Source organism: Phyllopteryx taeniolatus, chromosome 19 (genome assembly GCF_024500385.1).
Source record: "Phyllopteryx taeniolatus isolate TA_2022b chromosome 19, UOR_Ptae_1.2, whole genome shotgun sequence".
In the NCBI taxonomy this organism is placed as follows: domain Eukaryota; kingdom Metazoa; phylum Chordata; class Actinopteri; order Syngnathiformes; family Syngnathidae; genus Phyllopteryx; species Phyllopteryx taeniolatus.
In genome coordinates this window covers 12,693,472-12,705,674 of record NC_084520.1, presented here as the reverse complement: position 1 = coordinate 12,705,674, position 12,203 = coordinate 12,693,472, and the positions used below count along the sequence as shown (strand labels likewise).

At 42.9% G+C, this 12,203-nt stretch overlaps 2 protein-coding genes and 1 non-coding gene across 4 annotated transcripts; all 3 read right to left on the bottom strand.

Annotated features, from left to right (window-relative positions):
- Positions 1 to 109: 109 nt before the first annotated feature.
- cog7 (component of oligomeric golgi complex 7) lies at positions 110 to 7,723 on the bottom strand. 2 transcript variants are annotated; one of them, XM_061756292.1, is made up of 17 exons: positions 7,251 to 7,721; positions 6,883 to 7,031; positions 6,173 to 6,289; positions 5,925 to 6,093; positions 5,726 to 5,808; positions 5,525 to 5,647; positions 4,678 to 4,876; positions 4,474 to 4,601; positions 4,223 to 4,377; positions 3,995 to 4,111; positions 3,525 to 3,590; positions 2,820 to 3,006; positions 2,482 to 2,622; positions 2,300 to 2,383; positions 1,813 to 1,927; positions 1,556 to 1,699; positions 110 to 701 (listed from the first exon to the last, which is right to left on the bottom strand). In XM_061756292.1, the coding sequence occupies exons 1-17, from the start codon at positions 7,414 to 7,416 to the stop codon at positions 535 to 537; spliced, it is 2,310 nt and encodes a 769-aa protein (XP_061612276.1). In that variant the 5' UTR covers positions 7,417 to 7,721; the 3' UTR covers positions 110 to 534. The 2 variants fall into 2 exon arrangements, 1 of the variants encoding a protein (XP_061612276.1); XR_009785683.1 differs by lacking the exon at positions 110 to 701 and having other exon boundaries at positions 1,561 to 1,699; positions 1,813 to 1,923; positions 7,251 to 7,723.
- A 479-nt stretch (positions 7,724 to 8,202) lies between these two features.
- On the bottom strand, positions 8,203 to 11,974 carry LOC133469123 (putative protein MSS51 homolog, mitochondrial). Its single transcript, XM_061755778.1, has 6 exons — positions 11,495 to 11,974; positions 10,494 to 10,640; positions 10,285 to 10,409; positions 8,847 to 9,410; positions 8,662 to 8,755; positions 8,203 to 8,581 (listed from the first exon to the last, which is right to left on the bottom strand). Exons 1-6 carry the CDS (start codon positions 11,509 to 11,511, stop codon positions 8,377 to 8,379), a joined length of 1,152 nt encoding a protein of 383 aa, XP_061611762.1. The 5' UTR covers positions 11,512 to 11,974; the 3' UTR covers positions 8,203 to 8,376.
- A 108-nt stretch (positions 11,975 to 12,082) lies between these two features.
- On the bottom strand, positions 12,083 to 12,154 carry trnam-cau (transfer RNA methionine (anticodon CAU)). The gene has a single exon. It is a non-coding gene; the product is annotated as a tRNA-Met (tRNA).
- Between the last annotated feature and the right edge of the window lie 49 nt (positions 12,155 to 12,203).

Here is a 12,203-nt window from a genome sequence, read left to right as displayed (position 1 = left end):
AAAAACTCAAAACGGTACATTAGCCTTCTAAAGGCAAGTATCTAATTAATGTAAATATGTGTGTACCTCAAGATAATCCGAATACAAAGAGCTCAACAAGACAATAGTGTAATGTTGTGTAAATGTTTTATATACACATCTACAGTACACTTAAAAATATTCTGGAAATTTCCACTTGAAAAGCGCACGAGAAGTAACAACTGATTGGAATATGAAGCTCAGTAAACATAAAGTTGGTCTTGAATACAATAAAACAGTATTATCATGATAATAAGTAATATAATTATCTCCTAGATTTTAAATAGTCTTACACATACCCTGACCTCATAATGTAGCAATGCAAGAATTGAAGGTAAAGTTGAGACAGATATGGGCTGAGAGAACCGGCCATGACAAACAACAAACACCTCCAGTCGCGACATTCATCTTTCCTGTTGAGAAAGAAAAGACACTGGTATATAAATCATCACCTCAGTGGACACAGCAGTGTAAATGCAAACAGGGGAGGGACGAAAAGCCCACTAAATTTCTTTTTTAGTGGTCCATGGAGCGGAGGGCGGCGATGGCAGACACCAGTCGCCGAGGCAACTGTTTGGCGGTTTGTCTGTAGTCTTCTGGCTTGGCCCTCAACAGTGTGAAAATCTGCTGGAGGGTGCGAGACGGCTGCAGGCCCAGAGCATCCATCACGTTGCTCAAATAGTCTGACAAGCACAAATATATTTTGTATGCGGAGGAGCGATGTACAAATGGCATTTCATTCATATTATTCTTTACAAATCAGTGCCAAGGCTCCACATTCAAGGTAGCCGCACTCCGGGCGACGCACCCGAACTACACAGAACTGGACAATCGTGAACCAACTACAATCGGAAACGCACCCTCGCACACACTTACCGACAATGCCGTGAGCTTAGTTTAATTCGTTTGTTTGCTAACACTATTGATGAGCCTCTTGACAAAGTGGTTTGTTTGTGCTGAATAATTTAACTAGTGAATAGTTGTTTATGTAACATGAGTTTATGACTGTGTACATGTTAGATGCAAGGTGTTGATGCTTTACGATCCTCTCCGTTGTAAGTGCCTTGCCACCATTTTGTGGCATCAATATGCAATTACAAACCCCTTGTACATTGGGCAAACATTGGGCAGCCGTGGCCCAATGGTTAAGATCATCGCCTGCCACCGTGGGGGACCTAGGTTCAAAACCCCGACTGGACCATCCGCCAACATCCCCCGGACTCACGGCTGTGGTGTCCTTGAGCAAGACACTGATACCCCGAAATGCTCCCCGGGCGCTTCAGCTGCCCCCTGCTCCAGTGTGTTCCACTAACATGTGTATGTGTTCACTGTGATGGGTTAAATGCAGAGAACAAATTTCGTGTGCATGCATGCATGTTCATGACAATAAAAGATGATTCTTCTTCTTCTTCTTCTTTTGGGACAGCGTCAGTTATTTGCATGACTAGTGTATTATGGTTTTGTCCAAATTAGCATCTAAGATCCACATTTAGTTGTATGCATCCATGTCGTCGTGATCTGATGCCGGCTTGCTTACCGATATCCGTCGCCAGCTGTTTAGTGGAATGTGCGCTCAGTTGGGGGATGAGCAGGATGGCGTCGCAGTACGTCTGCATGGTTGCCCGAGCGATGGCGCCCAGCCAGTAGTCCGCTGTGTTGTCCAACTCGGGAAGGTCATCGCCTGGGAAAATTTGGAGAGGAGAGTTTTGAAGTAACCAAGGAAATAGACATACTGGAACACTACAAGTATAAAAGATTTTAAGCGTTAAACAATATCACGTGGAGAACAGTAACCTTGCTGTGGAGGAAAAGGTAACTTCCCAGCATGCAAGGCCAACTCCAGCGCCGGATCCTCCTGTGTCACAAATGGTTCCAAGTGGAGCGGCAAAGACATCAGGTATTGACCTATCTGGAAGAGGATAACAGTGTGTAGCTTAAGCATTCTGGTCACCAGGAATGCAAATGTCCTCCGCTGCAATTGCCGGGTGGTTAGGCCAACGTCTGACCACCTGATGTCTTCTTTTTTTCATTTCAGAAAAAAACTGCTGCTTATACCACCATGTGGTGACGGTAAGTCATAATCAATCAAAGAGGTCCTGATTTGTGAGGTCATGAGTCGTTCATTCTGACCCATTTGTACATACTGAACAGGGACAGAGCTCTGCCGTGAATATAAATATGAGAGTAATTGAAGGTTTGTAATTGTCTATAGATGCCACAAGATGGGTGAAAAACACTTTTTAAACTGTAAACCACTGTAACCTGAAAGAGAAACACTCACATTTGTGATGTACTCTTGTGGTGAAAGGCTGAAGGTGGGCAGATCCTCAGCGTAGCTCTCCCCTAAAGCCGGCGACTCTTGACTCTGTGCATAAAAGACAATTTGAGGGGAAATGAGATGGCTGAAATGTTCACGGACACTTGTAATAAGTGCGCAACATCAAATTTTACAAAGTAGCTTACCTCCATCTTGGCGATGGGGGACAGCTGGTGTTTGATCTGTAAAAAGACAGAGTCAAAGGCCAGCTGATGGGCCTGCTGGTTGAGTCGCACCAGCGCCGCTCTCGGCTCGGCTAAGAGATTGGAGTTGCCGGCGCCCTTCTCCTGCAACACAAAGGCATACATGCAACAAGGTTTTGGATCATCTTTTATACCATTTTAGTGTACCTTGTGTCAGTAAAATATGTATGCGATATGCGCTATATCACTGTCAATAATAGACTTCCCGCTCTGCATAAATTATACAAATATATTGCTTGTAGAATCACATTCGGAGGGCATCAAGGCCTCGAGTGTCACACCTTTAACGAGTAGAGCACTTCCATGAGACCGTTGTACTCGGCCATGCTGCCCCTCTGAAGGTAGTTGTACTCCTGCCAGGGATTTTTGGTGGCCCCCTTCCTCTCGGGGGCACTGGCCTCCTGTATGCCCGCCAGGCTGCGAGGGCTATACGACTCCGACAGGTACTTGCCTCCCGTGCCCATGATCCTAAAGGAATGGTTGATTCATGACAGTGAGTAGTTACGCATTGAAAATCCGGGAATGTACCCCTGATGATGGCATGGCATTACCTATGCTATAGAAATGAATGATTTATAGCAGAAACAAGGCAGAGGTTTTATTCCTAAATAGTATATTTTCATATTATTGTAAGCCACTGAAATATTATGCCCAGTTTGAACATTAACACTGCGCTCAAAAACTATACTTAATTAAGGACTCAATTCAAATTTATTGCAAAAAAAAGTGAAATAAAAAGTACCTAAATGTTTGAAAACAGTTGCATAAAATTTTTTTTAACTAAAAATTTAATACAACTGAACTGTACTTAACAAATGTATTGTACTGGGTTTAAAACAAAAACAAAAGTCACTGAAACATTATGCACACGTAGAACATTTCATGAAGTGATTTTATTTTTCCCCCCATTATTTTATATTTAACACTGCTAACCACACTTCAAAAATCACAGATTTATGGGAAATGATCAAGATCAGTTCATTTACTTGTTTGACAACTGCTGCTCGAAGGCGCCACATTGTCTCAGTAACTCCCCACACGTGGCAATGATTCTGCAAAGGACAACACATCAGTACTTCAACTTTGGACTTTTTGTAGAAGATAATGGACAGAAAATCAGTGCTGTCACTGGATCTTCAAAAGATCTTAACACTGGCTAAGTGTATGCATAAGTGATTCCCTCATCATCAGGTGTGTCGCAGGAAATAATCACATTTCACTTCATTGGTCCAGAAGTTAGTATTCATTTACTACAAATAATGCATCTTTGTTCAACTATCTAAGCCAGCGACATATAGCGATAGCCAGAACAATTAAATGCTCTCCCACTAGATGGCAGAGAGAATAAAATACATCTTAGTAGTTTAAAAAAAAAAAAATTGGGGGGGGAGCGATTACTCAATGGAATAGTCAATAGGATAATACTGCAGTTTTAAGTGGATGAATCATCCCAAACCTGACTGAATTCTGGAAAGCAGTCCAGTCCTCCTGGAAAACAGAAGAACTCGGAGTGTCCTCCAGCTTGCACTTCTTCCTGATTGACTGCAGTGTAGTTGAGAAGTCAGACATATATCTTGGGGGGGAGAAAAAAAACAAAACACTATCAACACTGGCTGCAGCATCTATTGAAAATGAAAAAAATACCTGCAAACAGAGTTCAAATTGTATGTGAAAGGATATTTACTTGGTGAAGAGAGCTTTAAGAGCCTTGAGGAGGCCGCACACGCCCAGCCCGTCAGTCAGTTTCACACAACGGTCCACGGCGGCACCTGCCAGGCCAAACAGCTTCCCGACCGAGTGCTTAAGCTCCTCCACGCAATCCATGACCTCCCCGTGTTCCTGAGGATGGACCAGAGGATGAAGGGTGCTGCACAAAATCTCAAAAAAATGCAAGTTGTATTCTTGGTATACCGAATAAGCTTTATCATATCTCACCAAAGGAACAGCACTGAGCTGGATAAGGAGGTGATTTTCCTCCAGCTCTCCATACTGTAACTGGTAAGGCTTGTAAGGGTCATAGAGCACACACACAAGCTCATTTACCTTCAGGAGGTTATTCTCGCCTAGGAACACAGGAGAGGTCGCGGCTATTAGAATTACATTTTTCAAACTGTATGGATTTATCTTCTAAATACAGACCAAGGTTCGGCATCATGACGGCCTCCAAGTTTTGTCCTAAGGTGAGCGTAGTGTGGTTGAGCTCCAGCAGGAGATCGAGGCGCTGCTCTTGGGGCGCCCGATCCATGGCTGTTTTCAGGCACACAGGGATGGAGGGCACCATGGCACCCAGTGTCTGGATCAGCAACACCGTCACCACCTCATAAGGGTTCTTGAAAACCTGGTTGATATTGAAGTCAATGTTATTCAGAACACTAAAAGAAAATGCACTGGTCGAAAATAGCCTTTGAAAAAATGTGTATATCAATATTTTATGACTACACATGCTTACATGTTCAAAGTGCCTTTCAGACCACCTTATTAAGAAACTGAGAATGAACATAACAACTGCATGTCCACAAATTAATATACCTGTAGTCAAATTAAATATGACACCATTGCACAAAATCTAATCACAAATTGTCTCATATCTTGGCACTGGTCTGTTCTTTTTAGAAAAGTCCACTACCTAATATTTTCAGTGTGGGAAATCAGTGTGGTAGAGAGGCATACTGAATACTAATAAATGTGCCATTACATACCAAGTGATAACGTTTCTGATGCTTGCCTTTCAAAATAATGTTATTTTCCAAATAAAAAGCAACTCCGATCTGGCATGCCTGATAAATATTTCACCCATTCGTGCATACGTTGGAACACGCCGTAGTCTATCACTAACCTGCACTAAAGCAGATTACATTATTATCCTAATTACAGTAAATATTGAAAAACACTCTAGTCCCTAAATTTGCAACAATCCAAAGAATAACTGATTTAAAATACACTCACCACCCATAAGTGTGTGTCTAATGTGTCCGGTGTCTTTTACCTGGCTGCACCACTGGAGTTGAGCGTGCCACGTGGACAACAAGGTGTCGTAGATTTCGGAGAACTGCTGATTCAGGCTGAGCTCGCTCTGCGAGAGGTCCTGCCACATAGTCACTAACTGGCCCTGCAGAGGTGAAGTCACATCACATCAAAATTCTGGACAGACTGATTGTTACATAACCACAAGCCATTGTTTACTCACTTTATGACACTTGTAGTAGTATGCGAGGAGCTGCGGCATTCTGTCGATTTCTGAGAAGACCTTGACAAACAGTTTTGCTTGGTCTGCACAGGAAAGGTGAAGAAAACCACAAAAGTTAAGACTAAAAATCCCTGCCTAATGGCGGGGGAAAAGAGGCGGAAGTTGGAATACAACATTTTCTGTTTGATTAGTAACTCACCTGCAGACATGGAATTAAATGCTGCCACTATTTGGGGGCTGGCCAGGGCCTCGAGTCTGTTTTTAAGCGCCTCCAAGTGGACACACTTTTCAGAGTAGTCTGGCGTGTCCACCAGCATGGCCAGACTATTCTGCATGCTGGTCAGCTTGGAGGAGATGGCTGCAAGATCCTGAAACACAGAAGACAATGCTTGCTGCTGTCCGTAAAAAAAAAATATAATAAACCACACACCACTGATTTTTTTGTACCTGTGATTTGAAGGTCTCCTCAATGTCTGCACTGAGTGTGCTCCATTTATCGGCTTCCTGTAGCGCCTCTGCTGCCAGCTGCATGCGACTCTTCACTTGGTCGATCTCCACCAGGACCTGGAATTAGCGTACGCACAAATGAAGACGCTTTCAAACTGCTTGTAAAGCAGGTATTATTAAAACAATGAACATTTGACTGCACAACAAAGCACAGTGCTTACATCGACGGTGCCGACGCTCGGGAAACTGCTGCATCGTAGGCCGCCAAGCAATGTAGCAATTAACGCTACAATGGCTAACACTTCGGGGTTCATTGACGCCAAACAGCTGGATCCACACAGTGATAACAATTACAGCTGTTGTTACAGATTCCACTGGTTTTGATGGCGTGTTTAGTCCTAGTTTGGTGAGTGGCGACACTATCGTGAGCCGAAGCAGCCGCAGCAGACATGGGCGGTGCCATCTTATCTACCCTCTTCTCCCACTGACTGTCAATCACAAATTTAATACGGTTGCTCTTATACTTAGCTGGGATCAGAGCAAGACTCCCATTAACCCTTGGCTATAAAAGCCATTTTTCCGTGTCACTATTCTGTGTAACTGGATGAACGAGGAATGGAGAGAGAATGAGAGCAGGATGAAGTACCAAAGGTTTCTGGTATAGTAGGTTCAAATTCAAGTCTGAGTAGCTATTTGGTATCCAAACACACCTGCATGGATTGCACTGTGTCCTGCTCAAACTTCTTGATGTCCTCTTTGACAAGAACCATTTGCTCCTTGAGAAAAGTAGCTTCCTGCTTCAGTGCCTCCACATCTCGCAGCACTCTGGGCATGTTCTGCAGGGCTTGGTTACTGGTTTCTACGCACATGCAAGACAAGAGCACAGTAATGTTATTTGTTTTCGTTATTTTAACCACATTAAGCACAACATGTCTGCCTTTACAACGTTAAGAATGCACACGACACATTGTTGAGTTGTGTACCTGTGTACTTTTGAATGTACATGTCCATATAATTAAGCTTTCTGCACAACTGTTCTCTACCAAGAACGTGAACGGCAAAGGTGAAGTATACTTACCCTCAATGGCATTGTTGACTTCTTGGATAAAAAGCTGCAGCTTCATAACCAGCGTCGCAGCGTGCGTGTCTGCCTTCCCCGGTTCATCCTTCTGCACCACCTGAAAAGCGCCGTTCACCCAGTCTTTCACGTCAAAGTCGTCGTCCAGGAATTTGGAGAAATCCATCTGCTGCCTGCGGATGATTCATTCACTCGACGTAAATTAGTTAGTTGAATGTCATCGAGCCATGGCTAACGCTCGTCAGCTAGTTTTTCCCGAACAACGGTTTCGACACGAATATAAAATAAATGGCCCAAGAGAATGAGATAATCATTACAACCAAATATAGTTCCAACAAGGCAACGGCTTCCTCCAGAGTTAATTTGAAGCGTCAACAAATATTAGAGAAATAGAAACGTTGCTCATAGTGCCGCAAGAGTTCGTAGTAAGCGTTGACAACAACTTCCGATGTGTGCTTTGTGTTTACCTTCCCCCACAAACAAGTGCTGGCGTGTCAAACTGAGATCGAATCGCAACAGTTATAGAACAGAATGTTCAAAATCAACCTGTATTCCTTTTTTAATTATATATGTATTCACATTTTATGGAAATATATCCTTTTCAAACGAACAAAGTTAACTGAGTTAGCTGTAGCCAGTGCCACACAGAAATATGTTCTTCCAGAAACCTACACCAGTCTTCATGGTGTGTTGATAGGGAACATTTGTTCCTATTTTTCAATTGGTCTCATACAAAAGGTCCCTGTTCCCCCAAATATTACACAGTGTATTTTAGTATTATTTTGGAAACATAACACAAAGGCTGCATATTTATAGTATATCTTAAAATGCAGGACAGCACAGGGTACAGGGCTTCACAGTTCTTGGACTCAGGTTGGAATCCTGGCTTCAGACCTTCAATAAGGATAAGCGCGAAAGAAAATGGATCAATGGATCTTGAAACACATTTGTTAAAACCTCATTTATTATTATTATTTTTTTTTTACAATAACAAGAATTTTCACTTTTTAAAGAATTGACAAGAAAGTCAACAATAATCATTGTGTTTTCTTTAGTAGATGTTTACAAGCAACACTTAATGAAGTATTTTACATGTAGAAAGGAAGTGCATAGACATCTATGGCCTTTAAGCCTCTTCTGGTTCCTCAAACTCCGCAGTCTCCAGTAGACCTCGAAAACAAAAGTAGTGCGAGTTCCAGTAGACGGGCGGCTTGTTGGGACACGAGCCCACCACTTCTGGTTTGAGTGACGCGAAGGGGTTGGCGCCACTTCCCTTCATGTCCATCTCCAACTCCAGCAGGATCTGCAGGGAGTAGGTCATCTCTGCCTCGCTTTGGACGATGAGGGGAGAAGCGTCAGAGGACGTCGCATGTGACGAAAACGGAGAAAAACTGGCATTGCCAACACTCACCTCAGAGTAGTGAAAAGAGAAGAAATCTCATAATCCCTCAGAAGTAGAAGTGTTGGAAGCCAACCCTTCTCCAAATTCTGACTGGCATCAAACCCTGCACAGAAAAAAAAACAAGTTGAATGGTAGTGACCAGAGGTGGGTTGTTATTCGCAGCGAGGGGTAAACACTGCAAGAACTTTTCTCACCGGGATGAAATCCGACCACCAAGTCCGGTTTGGCCGCTTCCTCGTTCTCGACCACTTCCTCCCAGAACTGATGGTAGAGGCCCTTGTAGGCGCTGATGTAGACCCTCTGCCTCGGCCCAAAGGCTCTGAGAGGAGGCCTCATGATGGGCCCGTTGACCACTTCCGGTCCCACCATGACTATTTCTATCCCCTGGTGTCCTGGGAACATCTTGTTCAGCTCGTCATAGTCCGTCAACTTTGCCGCTAGAGTCTCGCTCTGGCCGGCTCCCACCAGGTGGATGGTGAGAGGTTTGGAATAAGGGTTCAGGCCGAACAGCCTCATGCCCCAGGCGATGGTGAGAGGCCTGGAGAAGAACTCACTGCAGACCCTCCAAAGAGACTCCTTCAAGTCTTCATCTTCAGGTCGAGGCCTGCCTGCATCGCTCCACAATGCCTTCATGTTCGCTCCAGTCAAAATGGGTTCCAGGCGAGCAGGGCGATCACCCTGCATGGCGAGCCAGCCGTCCCAGTTCTTTATCTCGGATTCGGGCTTTGACCATTTGTCCGTTGGGAAAGGAAGATCTCCTGTTGGGTTATTTAAAAGAACCCAGTAGTAGTACAAATACAGGCTGTCCCAAAAGTCATTATACACTTTCCTTTTTTCCCCCCTTTTCGTTTCAGGTATCATTCGGACAGACGTGACGCCATCAGCGTTTGACAGCTTTGCAGTTTTTATAAGCATACCATTCTTACCCATAGCAGCATTGCAAGAAGTTTGTCTGTCCCCGATTGCACTTCAGCGCCAGTTTGAGAAGCTTTATGGACGCCAGTTGCTCCTACACATAGTACAATTCACGCTATTGATGGCAAGTTTCTCAAAACAGGATCTGTTTTAGACAAACCAGCTCATACCACCACTGATGAAAACCCAGAATTCCCAGAGCAGGCGTTGGCGCAAAGCCAGGGATAGTCGATGCGAAGGACTGCACTGGAATTCAGTATCAACAAAACCTGAATTCAGTGGATGCTGGGGAGCGTGATAAAGCTTTACTTGTACAGACTTCAGGTTGTTCAAAGGATTCGAGCGGAAGATTATGATGCTCAACAATCTGATGCTGATATGGTTAAAGCTTTATTATTTTTCAAAGTATAAGCTGAACCAAGAACAGATCCTGTTTGCAGAAAATTGTCACAGATCGCGTAAATTGTACTACGCATTGGAGCAGTGTGGTTGAAAATAAAATTTCCTTTAGTATTGAAGTACATTTCAGAGTCTGTACTTTTTTTTATGTTAAAGGAGTTGAATCACTACTTCTACATTTACCAGTCTTTTTATTTATTTTTATTACAAGTATCTGTACTTCTACTTAAGTACAGTGTGAGTACTTTTTCCACTTCTGAAAGAATCAGCCTAATAGAACTTGATACTTCGAGTTGAGAACTTTTCTTACTTGCACACCTTTGAACACAAGCCATTCCACCACTCTGTCGATGGCAGCGAGACGCAGCTGGGCGCAGAATCTTTTGTGCTTGGGCCAGTCATCCTTTTGGCACTCCTTGCAGCAGTAATAAACATTCAAACATCTGCACAGAACCGTAATTGTTTTAGAATAATAGAGTTGAACAAAAACAAATATATTATATATATTAGATTTGCTTTTTGTTGACCTGGAACAGCGCTTAAGACTTTGAGGGTTTGACAGCTGATTTGAGGTCTTCTCACAATGCGTGCACACTTTAAAAGACTCCTCCATCTTTTCAAACATTTCCTTTTGGGAACGGAAGGCCATGGATTTAACAGTCTGTGGGGGCACTCTGGAAAGGGATAAAGCGTAATAATCATTAAAAAGCGTCGAACCCAGGAGCTTCGCCTGCTTGTTGGACCTTTACCGGAATCTTCCATTATGATGCCGCTTGCTGTTTAGTGGGCCAGCTATCAGCCAGTGGCCAATGCCAGCTTTAAAAAACATTGACCAAACTGTCACAGTGCTTATAATGTTCCAAGAACTCAACCCAATCAAGAACTATATCCGCATGTTGACTTTACCGCTTTCTACTTATGACCTTTTTATGTTGTGTCATCATTTGCAGAAGTTGGAAAAAAAAAGTAATTAACTTATTTTGACAAAGTAAGGTGTTGAAACTATAACGTACAGCTCGCTCTCAAATGGAGGAAGTAAAAATGCCTGAGGATTTTATTATTATATTTTTTTAACTATTTAAAGTACAGTAACAAAGTATTTGTAATTCGTTACATTCCACCACTGCATTTGTGTGAAAGCTGGACTCCCCTAACATGACACATAATACACTTGAGTTAGTAACTTCTAATATTGTATCTACTCTATGTTCGTGACAAGCTTGTCGCGAGCATTAGCTAGTCTTAGCATGGGCACATTTGTTGCTGGCCGCCCGGGGGAGGGTGAACAAATTCACCCACATGACATAAAATGTCTTCCAAAGAGTGTCTAATGAGAACTCAAACAGGCAAATGAATAGAAACATCCATAGTAAAGCTGCAAATTTAATAGAAATGCGGATTGTAAGCGCTTAAACACTGTCTAAGAATAGTACGGTTTAAAAAAAAAAACATAATTCAAACGTAGCTTGTACGTGATTTTGTATCCATTAAAAATAAAATAAAAAATCTCGCCATTGAAGAAACGTACCTAACACTTTCTGTCATTTTGGAGCTTTGTTATTCAGGGTGGTCACCGGGCTTTTCCTTCTTCCACTCCTTCGACGAGTTGGGGTACAAGAAGTCCATAACACCTGTTCTCGTCCATCTTGTCTAAATGTTTTGACATTTATCTGTACATGCTCCCAACTCGCTACAAATACACACTGTAACGTCATACGCATTATATAATGCAATAACGTCAAAATAAAATCATTCATAAACACACTCCTACTGTTGTAGGTTGTTTTTTGGGATGATATTTTAGTTTAGAGAAGATAGGGAAGTATATCATTTTGAATAGCGGATTAGGTACTTAATTGTGCGGACCAGTAGGGGTCAGTGTTGCCTTGAAGAAGAGGACTCCAATAGCCCAAATCATTAGGTACACCTACCCTTTCGTTTCAACGGAGATTCTGTACAGAAAAACAACCGTCACTGAAAAGAATCACGCCGATTCAAATAATGACGTGTTTTGGCGCCGCTGTTGTGAAAATGCTCATTAATTAATATATTTTTATTTTTTTTTCGGCGGTTGTTAAATAGCCACATTCAACAGCAAAAACATTTTAAAAGCTATTAGCAGAGGATGGTTTCGATCCACCGACCTCTGGGTTATGGGCCCAGCACGCTTCCGCTGCGCCACTCTGCTACATGTTTTACAGCAGAGTGAATGTGAGTATACGAGCAAGCCACGAGTA